The sequence below is a fragment of the Erpetoichthys calabaricus genome, chromosome 2, assembly GCF_900747795.2.
Source record: "Erpetoichthys calabaricus chromosome 2, fErpCal1.3, whole genome shotgun sequence".
In the NCBI taxonomy this organism is placed as follows: domain Eukaryota; kingdom Metazoa; phylum Chordata; class Cladistia; order Polypteriformes; family Polypteridae; genus Erpetoichthys; species Erpetoichthys calabaricus.
In genome coordinates this window covers 97,751,549-97,773,818 of record NC_041395.2, presented here as the reverse complement: position 1 = coordinate 97,773,818, position 22,270 = coordinate 97,751,549, and the positions used below count along the sequence as shown (strand labels likewise).

Here is a 22,270-nt window from a genome sequence, read left to right as displayed (position 1 = left end):
TGATTAATTGCTTTTAAACAGCATCTTACATAGCCCCGATAAATGAACAGAAGCTTTGCATTCATTCTCAAATAATAATGCACACTCCTCGAGATGTCTATCTGTAGTAATATCCATACATTTTCTAAATGGAGTATACAGTTCAGGGTCGCACTGGGGAATGACTCACACGCATCCACAGGACCATGAAATGTGGGAGGACTGCCAGGGAAAAAACAGCCGTAGCAAGTAAACATCACTACAAGATTTAAATGAAGTAGCTATTTGGCTTGTCTGCACTGGCAATGACATGAGTTGCTCCATTTATTAATACCAAGATAAAATGGACTTAGTGTTTCAATTCTTCAAAGGACAAGGCACATCTCCCTATTAAAACAATGTGTACTGTGTTACCAGAGACATGTAATAGCTAAAACACACAGCAGGACATGCAAAACACTGTAACATACTTCATTGCTAAACATTGAATTTGTGTCATTTATTTGGTTTTTGAAGACAAATTATCATTCATTAAAATAACCTGTAAGTGACAGTGCACGTCATACTGTATATTTGAATGGTATGTTTAAGAATGTAATTCTGTCTCACAGTTACAAATTTATTGAGCACAGATAACAACAACCCAAGTAATTTTCAAGGTTTGAATTTGTATACAGGCATAAGCAATAACAATGTTTGATCACTCACGTAAGAAACCTTGAAAACAGCAAAACAAAGGCTGTTTAACAGGAGTTCTGAAATAAAGGATTAATGTATAACTGACAAGGTTGATTTCACACGGGAAGCTTTAAAGTCAGGACAAAGAAAAAAGGTACACACATTTGAAATTTGAATTAATTTGACTAATCTGTTAAATGCAGTACTGGCCATACGTTTTGACAATGACACAAATATTGTGTTTTGCAAAGTTTGTAGCTTCAGTTTTTGTGGTGGCAATTCATGTTCTTTTTATATTATTGTGAAGACTGATCGGATGCATATTAGTTCACTGCAAAGAGCTTTATTAGCATAAAAAGTTAACTTTATCACAAAAACACATTTTCATTTATTTTGGCCCTGGCACAGAATGATCTGCTAAAAGTGTTCAGCGAGCGCCAGGACCGTCTCCTCCTGAGGAGTCAGCTACAGAATCGTGTTGCCACCAGTGCATAGCTTGCTCAGTATTGGCAGCAGGTGGGTGTGAGTGCATCTGCACACACAGTGAGGCAAAGACTTTTGGATAACGGGCTTGTGTCAAGAAGGGCAGCAAAGAAGCCACTTCTTTCCAAGAACATCAAGGACAGACTGAAATTCTGCAGGAAGTACAAGGATTGGACAGCAGAAGACTGCTGCAAAGATATGTTTTCAGATGAATCCTTCTTCCGACTGTTTGGGACATCTGGAAAATCGATTATCTGGAGAAGGAAAAGGTGAATGCTACCATGAGATCTGTGTTGTGCCAACAGTGAAGCATCCTGAGACAATCCATATGTGGGGCTGCTTCTCATCCAAGGAAGTGGGCCAACTCACAATTTTCCCCAAGAACACTGCCATAAATAAAGAATGGCATCAAAACATGCTCCAAGAGCAACTTCTCCCAAAAATCCAAGCGCAATTTGGTGATGATCTATGCATTTTCCAGCATGATAGAGAACCATGTCACAAGGCAAAAGTGATAACAAAGTGCCTAAGAGATCATAACAGTGAAATTTTGGACCCGTGGCTAGGAAACTCCCCAGATCTTTATCCCATTGAGAACCTGTGGTCAATTATCAAAAAGCAGGCGGACAAGCAGTAACCCACAAATTGTGATCAACTCCAAGCACTAAAATGGCAAGAATGGATCACCACCAGTCAGGATTTGGGTCAGAAGCTGATATCCAGCATGCCAGAGCGAATGGCAGAAGTTATGAAGAAGAAGGGGTCACACTGTAAATATTGACTCTTTACATAAATTTGATGCGGTTGCCAATAAAAGCCTTTGAAACTTAAGAAAAATTATAAACATTTCATACGTATACCATAGAAACATGTAAAAAAATAATCTGAAAATGCTGAAGCAGCAAAGTTTGCAAAACACAACATTTATGTCACTGCCACAACTTTTGGCCACTACTGTATTACTCTTTAGTAATATTTTTTTTAACCTGCTAATGATGCAGATATCAATCTTAAAATATTACAAATCTAACCACTGGATTTACTGACAAACCAAACTTTAAAACAATGATGTTACAAAAACAGTTTTAAACAGTTTGTTTAAATTGAACTACAGTGATCCCCCGCCTAGCACGGAAGTTACGTTCCAGACCCATCAGCAATAGGTGAAAATCCACGATATAGAAAGACCATATAAATAAACATTTTTTTTTTATAGTTTAAGCCTTAAAATACCCCTCCCACATGCTTTAAACACAAGTAAACTTATTGAAACACACTTTGTAAACGCATATATGTGGATGTCGGGCTAAGGATATGAGTAACATCTATTATAAAAAAAAATCTTGGGAGGGAGACCAGGGAGACAAGGCGTGATCTTCTCAGAAGACAATCTGACATCCCATGAGAGACATTTTAACGTCACGCAAGACATGGCAGTGAGACAGAAGGACAGCTGCTATACAGGCTTTTAAGTGATCTGACGCGCAGAGTGACAAGAAGAACAGGCATCTTGGCAGAAGCAGCACAAAGCCAGTAGCTGATCTGTCCACTTCTGCTTAGCGTGCGTTCAGCTCCCCCCCTTCACAACGTGAGTGGGAGAGACACGAAGTGGCAGGAGCATAGTCGCATCTGAGGGGGGATAACGAAGCGATCAAGACCAGATCATCTCAGAGAGACACTTTGATGACATGCAAGACTAGACATTACAACCTTAGGAAGCAAAACCCGTGAGACGGTGACTTTTGCACGTCATGCCCTACTTACAGACAATTTAAAACAAGTTCACTGACATCTAACCTAGCAGTTGTTGGAATGCTTTTGGCAGACAAACTTCAGGTGCTCCCAGCTCTTAAAACAACAACAAGCAGAACACGCAGCTTGCCAGCAGCAGCTGCAGCAAGCCAGCAGATGATGCGAGCGTGCGTTCGGCCCTCACACAAATCCCCCCCTCCCACCCCCGATCTTCAGAATGCTAGCGGCAGAGAAGCGAAGTGACAAAAGCTGCTGTACAGGCTTTTAAGTGATTGACGTAAAGCGCGACTAGCACAACACACAGCTGGCCAGCAGCAAGACAGCAGCTGAACCGATCGCATCTCTTTAGTGTGCGTTCAGACCCCCCCTTCACAATGTGAGCAGCGTTATAAGTCCCGCAAGAAAGAGATTTAACCAGGGGCAGGAAATAAAGGACAAATATTGTTTTTACAAAAGTTTTAAAGTAAAAATGAAAATAATCCATATGTATCAATTCCCATGAAAATAACAATCTCTTTAAATTGTTTATCCGGTAAACCAAACCTGGGGGTGGGCAAGCGAAGCGAACAGGGGGCGGAGCCCCCTAGTAATAATAATAATAATAAATCCACGATGTAGCTGGGGCGCAATAGCTGAACCGCAATATAACGGGGGATCAATGTATCTGAAATTACATTGGAATTCACTAATTCAACAGTGCATATACAATAGTGTCTTAATTTTTATATTTAGTATGGATTTTAGGCAGTAGTTTTCAGTTACTGGACAGAAAATGTCTGAGAATAAATTTAGAACGTGTACATGTTAAGATAAATCTGGATAGTTTATAATGGACTGATCTTTAAAAATGCTATGCTGAACACCCCCTCCCCCACCAAGATTATAAACCCCATTTGATCCCTAGAATTACATTGTATTTTGATATTTATGAATGCTAATACAAGTTTACTTACATGATAGTTAGGTAACTGCTCGATAGATATACCAGCATTTTAAAGCTATATTTACTGTTAGCATTTCTATTTTTTATATTGTATTACAGAAAAAGGCACAATATTGTTCACTTTGATAAACTGAGGTAATAAAACGCTATTGAATGAGATTTCTGCTTCTGTCCTGGAATCAAAACCTATCGAGTATCATAAAACTCTACCGGTACTGATATTAAATACAAAAATTCTGGTATAGTGACATCCCTAATGGCAAATATGCTTATTTACATTCATTTTGATTTATTTTATTTTTTATTAAACAGGGTTAATGCAAAGATGTCCAAATTCTTGATTCCTTGTTCCTCTCATCCTTTAATGTGGTGTTAAAAAATATTATTTCCCATAACTAGCCAGCACAACTTTAACCAATCTCTAAATGGAATCCTCAGACAGCCCAGGGATCACCTGTACAGGAAGCTCAGCAGTGGGGGAGACGTTCTCCATACTACCCCCTCATATAACAACTCTGCCTCTTACCACAATGACAATACGGTTAATGAGAGACCCAAAAGTAAATTTAACATGACTCATTCCTGCAGTGGGGAACAGTTTGCAAAAGTCAGCAGTTAGAGAATCAAGTAATTATAATGGAGAGCTGTTTACTCTTTTAAATGAAAACACTCAAAATGTCTAAAGAATGTGTCTAGGTTCTGGTTAACAGCAAATGAAAACAAGAAAAACCCATGTATTCCTCCACAAAGTAATACAGAATTACTACAAAAAAATCACACAAACAGAACATTTATCTTCTCAGTCCTAGTCCTAATCTGTGTAAGCAAAAAGAGCTGGATGAGGATGATAATTAGTCTGGCAACAACTCTCTTTGGACAGCTCATCACTTCCAGGCCTACTTGACTCACAAGGAAAATGTGAAAGCAACTGCTCACACTAGGGTAAGCAGGTGCTTACATATACAGGACTCCAAAATTTGTACTATACAAAGGAAAAGGGTAGAATCTAACCAGTGTGTCAATTTGCTTTATACGAGTACAACAATTTTTACTACACACAAACTGTGAGTGATAACGCTGATTAAAAGCAGAAACAGAAAGATATAAAACCAAGCAACACTAACATATATATAAGCACATATCTGTTTAAATAAGCATGCATAGAGTCATAACAATGTGTATTTATGTACAGTATTTAATAAATAAAGCAACAATTGGGAATATAAGAAAAACTGAGCTAACCATAAGAAGAGGAATTTTCAGTTAACAATGCTCATGAAGAAAACAAACATTGGGAGCGCTTTGGAATTTCAAGACAAATGTGACATTTCTACATAGGAACAGTTTAAAACAATTGACTGACTAAAATGCCCTTTGTACGCTCTTAAGGAATAGCTAACTATATAAATATTATATTCTAGCATCAGTCCATCAAGGACTGGCTCCTTTCTAGTACCCAGTAATGCCAGGACAAGCATCAGTTCCTTGCAGAACTGACTTGGATTATAGTTAGAAGATGGATGGATATTTTAACATATCATAAGCTTTGGAATTATTCTCATTATTTTATTTACATAATAACTGAATGTACATTCACAAAGTTACTATACTTTGCCATCTGAAACAGACAAATTTACATTTTCTGACAATAAAGGCATTCCATCTAGTAAAGCCATTAAATACAATGGATATAGTCAAATTGTAAACAGCCAGAAAAACTATTATGGCTTACCTTCAGTCGGCTATGGTCCAGGCGGAGGGCAGACAGGAGTGGATCTAAAGAATCAAACTCTGCCAGCACATGAGTATAACAGTCAGGAATAACTTCAACAGAAGACATTGTTTATATTTCTTGCTGGGTTCAGGAAACACTGAAGAACTTCTTTTGCATCACATCTTAATTACTTTTTTTTCCAGATTAACCTTAAAAAAATACAATATATTCATATTACATTAATTAATTTCCAGACCACTTAATTCACAAATCTGCAAGGCAGCAGTATCAACCTTTCTGCCACAGTGTCATCCCAATAAAACATGAAAGCGTTTATTTTTTTAACACTCATATCTGCGTTTAATAAAATGTTTCAGGCGCATACATCCATCCATTTTCAAATGCGCTTTGTCTAACTAAGTTTGGGAGAGGGGACTCTTCGGCTACATCTGGAACAAGCTGAAGAGTTTTGAAGGGCATTTTCAATTCCAAATACAGTTGGACAAAGACGGCATTACATGACACTAACTGATTCAGCGTGATTTTCATTCATGGACATTTACCATGCCACCATCTAGAAATTAGAAAAAGGAAATCATTAACAGTGCACAGAAACTCTGGACTTAGGAAGCAGGCTAGAGTCTGCATCTTGCTATCTTCACATTAAAAAACGTTATCAATTACATAATCTTTAAACGCATCGGTTTCACAGAGAACGAAGAAAATCTAGTGTCAAATTTATCTATATGGACGTCTAAAAATTAACACTTTATTTTTTAAATTCAATTTAAAGCTACTTCAATCATCTTGTAAAACTAAACACTGTACTGCAGGCATAGAGCTCTGCCAAATTGGAGCAATTACGGACAGCATACAATTTAAAAGAGATTAGGAAGATGAGAAAAAGAAGGCTGTGATGACATTTTTTACCTATGGTTGACGTTACAATATTACTGACAAATTCGTGGATAATTCCAGAAAAACGTTTAGTTTCAAAATGACTAGAATAAAATGAAACTTAACGTCGGCGGAATGGTCCTGTCTCTGTATTCAAATAGCCTTTGAAGTTAAAACATGATAATTACATCGGAGAAATACAAAAATAAGTGTCGAAAGGGAGATTTCTATTTTTAAAGTCTACGATGCTAACTATCACTCAGAAATGAGCCCAACCTGCGAGTCTGAAATCAAAATCAAAACAGAAAAATTACTGTGTCGAACACTGCAGGCTAACAAGAATGTCAAATGCAGAAGTAAGTCAGGAGGACCTTTATCAATGCCTGACTGAAAGTTATATGCCAAATTCAATCAAAGTCCGCCACCACAGCATTCTGACTGGCAGACCTGTGTCAGTGGAGCCGAGTGCACACTTCGGGCCAGTCCCAGCTTCCATTCCCAACTCACTCGTGACAGGCACGACTTCCTTCTGAAAGCAAAGTCCTCGAGGTGTATACAATCGTCATTTCTGTTGAATCACGAAAAAAGGAGCAACGGCTGTGTAAACGTAGACGCGAAAGAAAAACTCACCATCACTGACATCAGTTTAGGTCAGCTAACAAGCTCGCCGCTATTGGACTCCAAAACAGACCTGCCTTGACACCAGACTGGGAATTCACAAACTGAGACGAAGGCGGGGTGCCCCGCCTACTCTCCGCAGAACTACAGTGGGAAGGGTCTTTGTGACCGGAAGTGCTGGAACGAGAACGCGGCGCGTGCACCAGACTCCAACACGGTGAAGGAATGAAACACTGAGGATGCGTTAGTAGGGGTGCACGATAATGACAAAAGTAACTATTGGCGATTAGTACCTTTGATATTATAATTGCGACTATTAATTTCAACTAACAGTACAATGAAATATGCACCTTATGCTACCAACTACAAATATTGTATTCCTTTAGCACACAGTAGAACCTCAATTTTTCTGGAAACTTAATATGTAATTGTTAAATTTTGGATTAGCTGAAACATTAAAAATGTAGCGTTTAATAATGTTTCTTTTTTTACTTTTCAAAATAAACAGCTCATTTATAAAATTTTTGACACTGTTTAGATATTCAAATATTTATAAAATCACCACTTGAGTATGGGAAAGGCGTTATATAAATAAAATAGATTATTATTATTATACATTCGTGTTGTTTCACAATAATTGTTACTTACTTTAATAATTGTTAAAACCCAGCCATCACCACCACTGATCATTCGAAAATGCAAAATTTGGGAAAATGTTAAACATGGGAATGTTAAATTGGGGTTCTGCTGTACTAAGAAAACAAATGTTGCGTGTGTATGTAAAATTAAAGCAGATAATAAAACCTCAAATGACAGTAACGTAAGATCAATAAGGTAAACGCAACCTGATAATTCTGGTGCATACAAGCATTGAATCTAACAATACAGTATTAATACACAGTACGTTCAAGCAGTTTTTTGATAGTAACACATTGCTACATGCTGCTACCAGACTCGGCCCTTGAACAGTCAGTGTCCCAGTTGAGCAATGCAGAATTGTGATGACAGGCGCACTCGTTTAAAGAGGCAGCATTGCAAGCATCTGCTCTTCAAAATACGTTCCTAATCGATATAATGAACCGTTATGCACGGGAATGCTTCCATAGTTATGATTAACCACATGATTCGTTAATGCATGAAATGTTACTTCTTTCAGATCCATTTTCACTTTTGTCCGAGATCAGGAGTAAAGTAAAGCCAGAGTAACTTTAGAAGAATGAATGCAGTTGGGGATGACTTCTCTTACCCTGCAATGTTGATCATTTTTTAAAAATGAACACAGTTTTAATCGGAGCCATGTCTTTGAATAATTAAAACTCGATGATTACTGTTATCTGATTTTTCGCCCTGCAAGAGTGGTTTTTCTGTCCATAGTCTGCTGTATACTGAGCACAAACAGGTATCTGGGTGGCGGACCCATAACGTTGCTGAGACTTCTTGCTGCTTGTTTAGCCTTCGCGCACTCTTAATCCAGTACTATATGGTTGAATTTGAAATGGCTATGTAAATGTTTAACAGTTTGCACAATACACTCTTGAAAACAAATATTTCTCATTTACGGACGATTTTTTTTTTGTTGTTTGCGTTTTGCCCAGGCTCAGAGTCACCATATATAACCGTCTAAAAGTGTCAGCTGATCTAAGTTCAACATTACTTCTCAATTCTCCAGGAAGCTGCTTCAACTACTAAATAAATATATTCATAGTATATTTATTTAGTATTCCATTCCACTACCTTACAGTAAGTAGATCAGAGTTTGTGTTGCTGGTCCTCCCTGCATGGAGCTTGAATGTTTTCCTTCTGTCTCTGTGGGTTTCCTCCCACAGTCTAAAACATGCAGGCGAGTTGGATTAGTGTTGTTCAGTTGGCCTCAGTGTGTTCACCCTGGGATGAGCTGACTCCCTGTATGGGGATTGTTCCTACTTTGTGCCTTATGCTTGCTGGGATAGGCTCCTGACACCCTGTTCAGGATTAAATGGGCCTGGGCAATGGTATGGTACTTTTTAATTGTGTTTAGCATTTAGCTCATACTTAGTCATGTGATGTGAGTGCCTCTGATTTGTTAGTGCAGGGGTAGGCAACGTCGGTCCTGGAGTGCCACAGTATGTGCAGGTTTTTGTTCCAACCCAGTTCCTTAACGAGAACTCAATTATTGCTGATGAAGCACATATTGCTTAAGTGACATTTTAATGCTTCATTTTAGTGGTCTCGCTTGTTAAGGTTCTCCAACCTTAATTGCTTATTTCAATCTTAAACTGCTGCATTCAGTGTTTTAATTGCTCCTTATTAGCAATAAGATGTAAAAGACAAAGCAGCCAGCAGTTCTCCAGCTAGCTTTTTTCCAATTACATCTGTGTGTGTTCATCATGCACGGTTTGATTTAATAAAACACTTAATAGAAAATGTGACAGACTGAAAATGATCTGTTTTAGGCTTCAAATCATTTGGATGATATCATTGGAAAGGAAAAAAATCTACGATATAAAAGCCTTACATTGCACAGACTAACAAGCCATAAAATTAAATAAGGTCTGAGATTGGCAATGATTGGTTTCTAATTAAGCAATTGGGTTGAATGAAAACCTGTCGCCACTGCGGCTCACCAGGACCGACATTGCCTACCCCTGTTTTACATCTTATTGCTAATAAGGAGCAATTAAAACACTGAATGCAGCAGTTTAAGATTGAAATAAGCAATTAAGGTTGGAGAACCTTAACAAGCGAGACCACTAAAATGAAGCATTAAAATGTCACTTAAGCAATATGTGCTTCATCAGCAATAATTGAGTTCTCGTTAAGGAACTGGGTTGGAACAAAAACCTGCACATACTGTGGCACTCCAGGACCGACGTTGCCTACCCCTGTGTTAGTGCACTTGCACCTTGTAAATGCGTCTGTACTTAACTACAGCAAGGTTATTATAGTTAATGAAAACTAAAATCAAAACTGAAACTATTATTAAAAAAACATTTCGTAAACTGAAATAAAATAATTAACAAGGATGAAATGAAAAACTAAAACTAAACTAAACTATTAAAGTAGCTGGAAAGACTAAATGAAATAAAATAATAACATACTAAAAATATTTTTAGTTTTCATTTTTGAGTAAATATTCTTGCCATTGTACAAAAAAATCATCCATCCATCCATCCATTTTCCAACCCGCTGAATCCGAGCACAGGGTCACGGGGGTCTGCTGGAGTCAATCCCAGCCAACACAGGGCACAAGGCAGGAACCAATCCTGGGCAGGGTGCCAACCCACTGCAGGCAAAAAAATCATGACTGAGTAATGTTTCAGTTTATTTCTCAGGTGCCTGCGTTTTGTTGACAATAATTCACCTGCCACTTTGCACAGGAGAAATCCTTTCTAAAAATAAAACGGCACCAATCAAGAGACTGACTAGGTCATCATGCAGGATCAGCATTTTGTTGTTGACCAGTCACTTTTGCTTTAAAAAAAGTCATTTAACAACAAAGCGATACAAACTTCGTAAAATTCCTGAGTTGGCAATGTCTCTACTGAACTACAGGTAGGTAGGCAAAGAGAGTCTACCCACTGGTGAAAAACAGAACATACTAATGTGTTTTTGTCTTTATTCTATATTTATTAATTTATCTTTTTTTAGTTTATATTCACAGCTCAAAATACCTGATATTGTGAAAATAATCCAGTAGCAGAATTATATTTTAAAATATTTGTCGCCCTTTTTTAAAATTTTCTGTCTCTCTCAAAATAGATAGTTGAAATATCATATTCTTGTTGTTCTTAACATCAGCCATATCATACATATTGCATACTAGGGATTTTTCCTGCCTTGCATCCAAACCTGCTCAGGTAGGCTCCAGGTTTCCTGCCATCCTGCTCTAGATAAACAGGTTTAGATAATGTATACTGTATGTTGTTCTTAATCTCAGTTGCTGTCTCTGTTGTTTTGTGGCTGTCCTCACTCCTATTACCTACTCTTGCTCTGCTCATTATGGGTTTACTGTTCTTATGATGGGCTAATCAAGCTAATCACTGCCCCTAACCTTGACACTAAATGCTTGTTTTTCTTTATTTCCCTCAATACAGCTAGATGGGGTCTGCACACTGATTTAAGACAAAGAGCCCTGTTCTTCCTATGAGCCCCCATGATTTTCATTATCACAACTGTCAGAACACAGTAGAATCTATTTTCAAATTTTTTATATCTATTCTCTAAAATAATTAGAGAGGACTTTAAATCAGATACTGATATAGCAGCAGCTTACCGCATCTGCAGATCAAATACCTTTAGACCTAGGTCTTTTATTGTGCGCTTCGAGAGGTTACTATGTAAGCTAGATGTGATGGCACTGCTCAGACACAAGCAAGAGATTATATTTGAAAATAACCACATTCGTATTTTCCCTGATTTCTCTCCCACAACAGCTGCTAAACGTGCAGCCTTCTACAACATTAAATAGCGATTACGGCAAGCCAATATCAAATACAGCCTCTTGTATCCTGCCAAACTGAAAGTGAATGTGCAAGGCCAATACTACATTTTCTCCAGCAAGGATGAAGCAGAAAAGGAATTAAGAAAGCTGATCCCGACACTATTCTGAAACACAATAGTGAGTCGCATCCTGTCATGGCATGGCAAGGAGATATCACCTGCTGTCTGATCCACTTGTAATTATACGGGTATCATAATTATATATCCTTTTCATTACTCGGACGCTTTCTGTTTATGTTTTAGTTAGAGTTATAGACGTGTGTGTGGAAGAAATTCATTTCTTTTTTTTCTTCTTTTTTTTTACTACCCTAAAGGAGACTGTTTAACATCATACCCTTGGTTTATTGTTATTGTTATTATTGCATTAGGATTTACAATGCTTATCCAAGACCACTTTTTAACACCACTCCCTGGGTTTATTATCTTATTACTTTAAGATTGCTGAAAATTATACTTTATGCTTATAGTTTGTTAATGATTATATTTTTGGCATATAGTATTTAGACTTTATTGGTAATAGATATCTCTACTTTTTAATCCTCAAACGCCGCTGCATGGGGGCTTGTTTTGTTTTGGAAGTGCTCTATCTCTAGGTATATCAGAGGACTGGGACTTTGTGAAGTGGGGTTCAGCCTCACGTGGGGAGGTAAAAGGGGGGGGGGGGGGGGATAAGGGGGGGAGAGAAAGAGAGCAGGCTATATCTAATCTATACTTTTATTTCTTATAATTATAACTACCAATGTAATAATAGGCTGCATGGTAATAACTCATGGAGAAATTGGAAATTAAGGTTAAAGCTGTCTCACGTCCAGTTAAGACTATAAAATGGCATCAAAAATTCAGAATTAATGTCTCCATGATGGGACAGTTAGCTTTGTGAGCTGGAATGTTAAAGGCCTGAATCACAAATTAAAGAGAAAGAAAGTATTCTCTCACCTAACAGGTGTAAACACTAAAATAGTATTTTTACAGGAGACCCACTTACTAAGCAAGGATCAGTTCCGGCTGCAAAAAGACTTGACTGGCCAAATGTTCCATTCTAGCTTTACAAAGAAAACTAGAGGTGTGGGAATTCTCATACATAGAACAGTCTCATTTGTAGCATCAGATGTAGTATCTGATCCTGAAGGGAGATATGTGATTGTCATGGGCAACTTATTTAACAGTAAGATGATTTTGATAAATGTTTATGCAGCTAATGTCGATGATAAGGAATTAATGCAAAATGTATTTGTATCCATTCCCAATGTGAATACTCATAAAATTATAATGGCTGGGGACTTTAATTGTGTTTTAAATCCACTCTTAGATAGGACTCCTATCACAAGGGGGATGACATCTAACACTGCAAAGACAATTACACAGTTTGTAACTGACCACAACTTATCAGACCCCTGGAGGTTTCTAAATCCAAACTCAAGAACATATTCGTTCTACTCACTAGTACATCATTGCTACTCAAGAATTGACTATTTTGAATAGATAATAATTTCTTGCCTACAATTAAATCTTGCAAGTACAACACTATTGTTATTTCCGACCATTCACCTCTGATCTTGGAGCTAAAGTCATTATGCCCCACACACTCACCTCACAGATGGTGTCTTAACCCGCTACTATTAGCAGATGAGAACTGTACAGAATTTATATCTAAACAAATCAGCTTCTTCCTAGAGACAAATACATCCTCAGAGGTGTCTGCAGGAATAATCTGGGAAATTCTAAAGGCCTTCTTAAGAGGACAGATTATTTAATATCTTTCCCACAGGAATAAATTAGAAACCAAGAAAGTATTAGAGCTAAGAAGTGAAATTACTAGACTAGATGAAGAACATGCCAGGCGTCCAAGCGAGGCTCTGCATAGGAAAAGGCAGGCTCTGCATTCAGAACTCAACCTCTATGAACATGGAGAGAAAGCTAATAAGCGTTTAGCTCAACAAATCCACAAGCAAGAAGTTCACAATGCAATCCCAGTAATCTCCAACACAAATGGAGATGAAATCATTGACCATAAAAATATTATGCACACATTTAGAGACTACTATAAATCCTTATATTCTACTGAGTTTAAAGAAGACAACACACAATCTAATGCATTTCTGGATACATTACAGATACCACAAATAGATACTTTTAGTGTGGAGGAACTAGATAAACCTCTGGCGCTATCAAAATTACTAGATGCTATAAAGTCACTTCAAGGCGGGAAAGTAGCAGGCCCTGATGGATACCCTGCAGCATTTTATAAGAAACTAGCAAAATACCCGCGCTTCGCAGCGGAGAAGTAGTGTGTTAAAGAGGTTATGAAAAAGTAAAGGAAACATTTTAAAAATAACGTAACATGATTGTCAATGTAATTGTGTTGTCATTGTTATGAGTGTTGCTGTCATATATATATACATATACACATATACACACACATATACAGATATATTATATATACATATACACATATATTTTTTATATATATATTTTTTATATATATATATATATATATATATATACACATACATACATACATACATACATATACACACATAGATGCACTTACAATAACATAGAAATCGATATAAACAACATTAACATCATTATCATATGAGAATATGAAGTAATATATAAGAAGCACATTTCATATAAATATAAATTATTAAACAGTAAAATCTTCTTCAATAATTTGCTACCGTGGCTTTTCGTTGGTCTGTCCAGGATTTTAAATCACATGTAGCTTGCAAACCGTTTCACGTATTGACTTGAAATGTGGTACACATATAATACGTCACGTCTGCTATCCGCTTTATGGGTGATGAATGTATTACTGTTTTTATGTTTATTTTATTTTAGAATCAACTCCTATCTGCGCACACCAGGGCGGCCGTGGGCAGATGCGTATGGTGTATTCACTCCATGTTATCGTGCATTGCGCTGTCACTGGTATTTTCATAAAAGAATTTGAACAATATATAAGAAGCGTATAAATTATTAAACAGTAAAACATTAACATTTAAGAAGTAAAGTTACATTGAGTACTACTGCAGTGCCTTCGGGTATACCTCATTTTTTCTTTGCCCATTACATGCTTAAATGTATACATTTTTTGGTGGGAAAGTAGCAGGCCCTGATGGATACCCTGCAGCATTTTATAAGAAATTCTCCACTCAGCTAGCTCCCCTCCTATTAGCAATATTTACAGAAGCCAGAGACAACCAAATTCTACCTCAAACTTTTTTGCCAAGCATTAATCACCGTCTTTCCTAAACAAAATAAGGACTTCTTACAATGTGTATCATACAGACCAATTTCACTTCTGAATAATGATGTTAAGATACTCTCAAAAATCATAGCTAGAAGGATGGAGAAAGTGCTGCCCTCGGTAATATCACAAGATCAAACTGGATTTATTAAGGGTCGACACTTATCTTCCAATCTGCGATGCCCGTTTAATGTAATATATTCACCAGCAAAGTCAAACACCCCAGAAATATTATTATCATTGGATGCAGAAAAAGCATTTGACATGATTGAATGGAAATACCTTTTCACTACATTAGAGAAATTTGGGTTTGGCCCAAACATTTGTGCATGGATCAAACTACTCTATACCAATCCAGAAGCTTCAGTTTGTATTAACAACATTTGTTCAGACTACTTTAAACTAGAATGTGGTACCAGACAAGGATGCCCCTTGTCATCACTGCTATTTGCAATCGCCATTGAACCACTCGCGGTTCACTGTTGAAATGCTTATCAGATAAAGGGGATCATCAGAGAAGGACTGGAACAGAAAATTTCTCTATATGCAGATGATATGGTGCTGTATATATCAGACCCACAAAATTCTGTGCCTGCAGTCTTAACAGCACTTACAGAATTTCAAAAGATCTCTGGTCTCAGAATTAATCTGAATAAAAGTACTCTTTCCAGTGAATTCTCAAGCATACAATATCAGATTGGACACCTTTCCTTTTATTATTGCAGATCAGTTTAAATACCTAGGGGTAAATATCACAAGTAAACACAAAGCTCTTTATCAACAGATAAACGTTTGTATGGAAAAAATTAAGCAAGACTTCTAGCTGGAAGAATTAACATTGTTAAGATGAATATTCTTCCTAAGCTTCTTTTTTTATTTCAAAACATTCCAATATACATCAATAAATAATTTTTTAAGCAATTAGATTCAACAACAACCTAATTTATCTGGAACTCAAAACACCCACGTATCCAAAGAATGACCCTACAAAGACCTAAGGCAGAAGGTGGCATGGCTGTACCCAACTTTCAGTTTTATTACTGGGCAGCAAACATACAAGCTATAAAAACCTGGACACAAATAGATGAACATACACAGGCTTGGTCCACAATAGAAGTAAAATCCTGCAGTACTTCTTTATATTCCCTGCTTTGTGCCCCAATATATGCAAGTTATCGCCAATATACTAATAACCCAATTGTGCTTCACTCACTCAGGACATGGAACCAATATAGAAAGCATTTTAAGATGGAGAATCTTTTATCTGTGACACCCCTGCAAGAGAACCACCTCTTTCAACCCTCGCAAATATATGCAGTTTTTAATATCTGGAAAAGATTTGGGATTAAATTGCTTAGAGATCTTTATATAGTCAACATCTTCGCACCCTATGTACAATTACATTCCAAATTTAACTTTCCAGCTACACATTTCTTTCACTATCTTCAAATTAGGAACCTGCCCGGTTTTCCTCATCTTGCACACCTCTCCATGCCGGAAAAATATTGCTCAATTTCGAGGACTTAAACACCATTTCTGCAACATATAAAATTATGTTACAGTCCCTCCCTATCAAAGATCTAAGAGGACAATGGGAAAAAGATCTCTTAATCAATATATTTGAAAAGGAGTGGAAAGTAGCAATACAGAAAATTCACTCAACCTCCATATGCTCAAAGCATACAATTATTCAACTCAAAATTATATATCGAGCACATCTGTCTCGCTTAAAACTGTCCAAAATGTTTCCAGGGCAAGATCCAACCTGCGTACGCTGCAATCAGGTCCTAGCCTCACTGGGTCACATGTTTTGGGCCTGCACCAAATTAACATCATTTTGGACCAAACTTTTTAAGTGCCTCTCAGACAGCCTTGGTGTCACAATCCCTCCTAACCCATTAACAGCTGTGTTTGGTGTTCTTCCAGATGGGTTTAAAGTGGACAAGGACAAACAAACTGTGATTGCATTCACTACTCTTTTGGCACGCAGACTTATTTTGCTAAACTGGAAGAATCCTAATTCTCCTCTTTTAAGTCAGTAGGAAACCGATATTTTGTATTATTTGAAATTGGGAAAAAATCAAATTCTCAGTTAGAGGATCTGTACAGAACTTTTTCAGAACCTGGCAGGATCTAATCAATAATATTTTAGAATAAGCTCTTAAAGCACCAAGGAAGCAATTCTCTCCGCATTTTTTTCTCTTCTCCATTCATATCTATTGCCCTATTAAACTAATCAATTTAGGTATGTTTACAAGCTTTAAGGTTTACCCCATTAGCCATGCTCTCTTTTTCAGGGGTGAGGGTCGATCTGTTTTCAATCCTATTTTTTGTAAAAACTGATCTATTTGTGTGGAATGATTAAAATTAATAAAATTGTAAAAAAAAGTGTGGGAGATTTTTGAATGCAATATTGAAGGCATTCATTATAAGCACATTGTCTTGGAGCGAGATATATTGTGTGCTGTAGACATTTACAGTAAAAAAAAAAAACTTAAAACTTAAAATTCACCTAAATTTCATTACAAATTGGCCCATTCTGGGCAATAAAAGAAAAAAAAAGATAAAAAGTGCCAACAATCAGCACAAATTTGTTCAGCATAAATGACACAGAAAATATTTTTAAAAATTACAGAATTGTATAAAATTGTTCATATTCAGTTTCTGGTTTTGATTATGCTTGTTTTTACCAGACAAAAACAAAACCAGATAGAAAACAATGTAGTGTAGTAAGCTTTTAATCTCTTAATCCGTTAAGTGTACAGTTCTGACTAATTGTGACTAATTGTGACACAAAACTAAACTCCATAGTAGCTCTTTAACCATACCATAATTACTAAAACTAAAACTGAAACTATTAGATATAAATATAAAATAGAAATGTCTTTGTGAAATAAAAACTAAATTAAAGCTAAAAATACACAATGAAGGAAAACTAAACCTTAACTGAATTTCCAAGGCAGGTTAGAAAAAATATAGAAATAAAAACTAATATAAGAAGACAAAACTATAATAACCTTGAATTACAGCACTTGTTTGTTGTTCAGAGCAGTTTCTCAGATCTCTGAAAGAAAGGGAGATCTAAGTGGAATGCAGTAATCATAACTTTCCACTAGTATACGGTTAATTGTGCAGCCATCTGTTTTAGTACTGAAAAACTATTTATTTAGAGTATGCTGTTTCATTATATATATACTGTATCATTACCTGTCTGGGACTCCAACTGTATGGAAGGACTGGGGGAGAGAGCATCAGCAAGGCACTAGTTTCCCTGGGACCCTAGAGGACAGCCCTCCTGGGCAGCTGTGGCACCATGGATTCCCGGCAGGCCATGTCAAGACTTGGTGTTTGGTGCAGCCATGTTGGGTTCCGTGGGGCTTACCAGGGGGAGCTGCAGAGCTCTATAATGAACTTCTACCACACCTGGGAGTAATTCCAGGTAATTCTAATGAGCCAACTGGAGCACTCCTAGAAGTAGAATAAAAGGAGCCGTCTCACTCCATTCGAGGAGCCAGAGTTGGGAGGTGGAGGACAAAGCATGCTGGGAGAGGAGTGGAGGTGGGAAAGAAAGAGATAAAAAGTACGAAAAAAGGACTGAGCAGTACTTTTGTACTGTGATCTGTAGTGGGGAGCGGGGAAAAGCTAGAAATAAACATGTGTTGCCTTGGACTTGTGTCTCTGTGCTTGTCTGTGTCTGGGTTTGGGAAGCTGTACACCCTGGTATTCCTATATATATATATATATATATATATATATATATATATATATATATATATATATATATATATATATATATATATATATATATATATATATATATATATACAGTATATATATATAGTAAGGTTTCTAAACTCTTTTGGGTCTCCCCCAATGGGACGACACACCGAAGAGTGTCCTGAAGAACGATCGCCACGTCTGTGGAAGACAGCATATTGCCGGGGCATTGACGGGGAAACCACAGGCTCCCTGTGCTGCAGCGGCTCACAGTGAAAGCAAATCCAATTCAAACGCATTTGCATTGTAAGCGCTGTTGTTGATGGGTAATGCAAGAAGCATTACAAATACAGGGAGCAGTATTAACCAATAACCTGGCCACGACCCTGCCCGATTGCTGTGTCTGTGTATAGCAGAGTGGTAGATCCCGGTGCAATAAATAACCATGCTGCTCCTGTTTCAAGCTGAATAAAGCTTGTTTGCTAAAGTACTGAGACTCAGCCTTGTGTTTTGGGGTGCAAGACAGGGACTCACATGTCACAATATATATACATATATATATATATATATATATATATATATATATATATATATATATATATATATATACTAGCTGTGTAAGCGCATGCAGTAAAGAAAAATTGAAATGCAGAGTCAGCGATTTCATTTTGCGGACGTGCTCGTTCCCCTTGTCTGTCAGCGGCTAAGCGAGTTTCTCTCTTGTTTGTCTTTCCTCAGCGGTTTCACTTTGCTTTCTTTCAGCTTCATGCTGTAGCCTCGTACTTCTTTCTTCTTCATACTTGTTAACTTGGGGCCACATTGCTGGCTCTTTGAGCTTTACGCTGTAGCCTCATACTTCCGGGCAGACAGACATACACACTTCCACGCGTAGACATTTATATAATATATATATATATATATATATATATATATATATATATATATATATATATAAGTATATATAATATATATATATTTGTCTATGACTGTTCACCTGATGATGGGCCCAAGTCCTACCCAAGTTTAGACATTGCCCAGAGCTTGCTTCTGCTGGAATAGGCACACACAGGGAATGAGCAGCTTTAGAAAGATCATGCATTATTTATAGCATTATTTCTTTGTTAGAAATGAAATAATAATGCTTGACAGGTTACTCATGGTATTTTACAGTTTCATAGTCAATCTATTGTTGGGGGAGATCAGTTTTGGACATGATTTCAGGGCTGCCATTGAGCACATACACATTCAGACTCCTGGATTGTAGTAATTTATTAACCCCAATTTACTTTTGCTGTTTATTCATCCATTTTCAAAGGCATATGATCTTGAGTACATGGTAAGAACAAAACTTCAGCAGAGTGGCAGTTCACTTCTGGGCATATTCAAGTACATAATGGAACAGTTTAGAGATACTGTTTGGGAAAAACCTGCACAATAATGGGGAAATGTACACACACTCGACCACTAGTTTTGAGATCTGAGCTCAGATCTGTATACTAGTAACGGTTGGATCTTTCAAAAGAGAATGCTATTGCAAGGCATTTTAGCCTAAGGGGTTGTATATATGGTATATCTATTTTAAAATTAGAACACTCAAAGTGTAAGAGGTGCACAGTGAGTGAACAGCAGGAATTGAGCCACAGTCTTGCAGCAGCCACCATGCCTCACTGACTGTGAGGACATGAATATTTTTATTAGGAGCTACTGCTGAACCTATAAACTTGTCTGACAATTTAGACTGTCCTTTCCATTAATAAAGTGACTTATTCATTTACTGAAGTGTACCACACAAATCAAGAAAACAAAAACAAAAAAAACTTTACTGAATGCAGTATTATATCAAGCATTCTGCTTGTATTGTGAATAGCACATTTTAGAACAATTATTTCATGAAAGCAAGCACAATATAAACCAGCTCATGGTACTGTAAAGAAGTAGAAGTAGTAGTCATCAAAAATTAAGTGTTGCAATTAAATGAAAAAAACAACTTTGTGTGATTGCTTCTGGATAAGTGGGTTCAAAAATGTGCATTTGAATATTTTTATACCCTTTACTACAACTTTGACTTCCTTAAACATTTTGAGAGGTAAACTAAATATAATGTACGCTATCAAAGTTGATCATCCCTAATCATAAATGAAAGTAAGAAATAGCTCCATTTAACAGAATACACATCCTCCCATCCCTCTCTCTTCTGAATATGCTTATTCCATCACAGGTTTACATGGAGTCATAGCCTAATCCAGGAGTGTCAGGTTGAAAACAAGGGCAAATCCAGAATATAGTGTGAGTCAATTCCAATTACAATTTTTGGTACGTGGGAATAACCCGGAATTTCTACAGAACATCCACCTGGATACAGAGGACAATGTACAAACTCCTTGCCTGGTCTGGATGTAGATTTGAGTTGATGCCCCTCGAGCTGCAAGTTAGTTGTGCTAGCCACTGTACAATCACAGTTTTGTACATATAGCTATGATATATCTATCACATGATTAAAGAGGAGAACAAAACTTGCTTGACTGTTCCCTATTGGGTTGTGGCAGATTGAAGTAGCCATTGTGTCTTTAAAACTGGAAATTCGTTTATACTGTAATGGAATTTCCTGAAAATTCTGAAAGAATGGTTACAACCAAAAGAGGAATATCACATAGTTCAAGTTCCTTTAGTGCAAACGTTACACATAAACTTTTAAGGCTAATAAGAGACAGCTTATTTAGCATATGCAGTCGTCCTCATGTTACCTTTGGTGATGTTCTAACCTATCAGCTGTGCTGCAGCACAAGAATAAGAAAGAGGGGAAATTTGCTGTAGTATGCATGTAATATCAACTAACAATCTAACACTAACTGGTCACTTCTCCAAAAGACTGCATGCAATCCATACATCTAACCAATTCCTATGGTTGAGAGAGGGAGAGGAAGGGAGCATTCACTTATATAGTTTGTTGCCATACCACCACACGACGAACCACCTCAGGATCCCAAATTAGGACCCGAGTGCAGGCATGCAATGGGTGACACCTTAGCACCACACTAGTTCGAATGCAATGGAACAGTGTGAGGTTTTTTTACAGTGGCTAGAATGCCCATCCTGCTATCAACCCCAAAGTTTTCACTGCAAGCTGCAGGGCTGGATGTAAGTTAATGTCTTACCAAGGATGGAGCAATTGCAGGTTAAGGGCCCTGCTCAAGGGCCAAACAGAGTGGAATTACTTCTGGCATTTATGGGATTCAAATCGGCAACCTCAGAGTCACCACTCCGCCCTGCTCTGGTTGGTCCTACTACAATTCCAGAGGTTAACAACTATGTGTATTGCAGATTGTCACCCTTCTCTGCTTCTTCTCTTCCTCTGTCTCATGCCATTTCAACTTCAACCACCTAATGGCTTTCTTAGACTGGATTTGAAGTTGTATAAACACCAAAGTTCTCTTGTTAACCTCCTTACTAAGTTGTACAGATTAGGTTTCTTAGATAGGTGTTGTATTTTACTTCTCCAGATATAAAACTAACATACCGTTCATCTTCTTAAGGGACTACCTGTGGTTGATACAGACAAGAGCTGTCCAATTACCTCTCTCAGGCCCTGCTTTAATTTTACATAAAAGCCTGATACTGTATACTTCCTTTTCTCTATTAATATTAAACTGCACTTTTCAAATGTCTTCCAACTCATATACAGTATTCAGATATTCACTGAGCAGCAGCATCTGTTTCATAAATTAGCAGCACATCCCCAAGATTTGTTTCAGCAGTGGGG

The 22,270-nt window shown here is 37.3% G+C and overlaps 1 protein-coding gene across 2 annotated transcripts in view; it reads right to left on the bottom strand.

The window, feature by feature from the left end:
• Positions 1-7,203, bottom strand: part of hps5 (HPS5 biogenesis of lysosomal organelles complex 2 subunit 2) — a 58,135-nt gene extending 50,932 nt beyond the window's left edge. For both annotated transcript variants that reach the window (XM_028794182.2, XM_051923199.1), the window contains exons 1-2: positions 7,077-7,203; positions 5,568-5,758 (exon numbers count right to left, since the gene is read on the bottom strand). In XM_028794182.2, coding sequence (XP_028650015.1) covers positions 5,568-5,675 — 108 coding nt within the window. In that variant the 5' untranslated portion in view covers positions 5,676-5,758; positions 7,077-7,203. The remainder of the gene's footprint in view (positions 1-5,567; positions 5,759-7,076) is intronic.
• Positions 7,204-22,270: the final 15,067 nt, after the last annotated feature.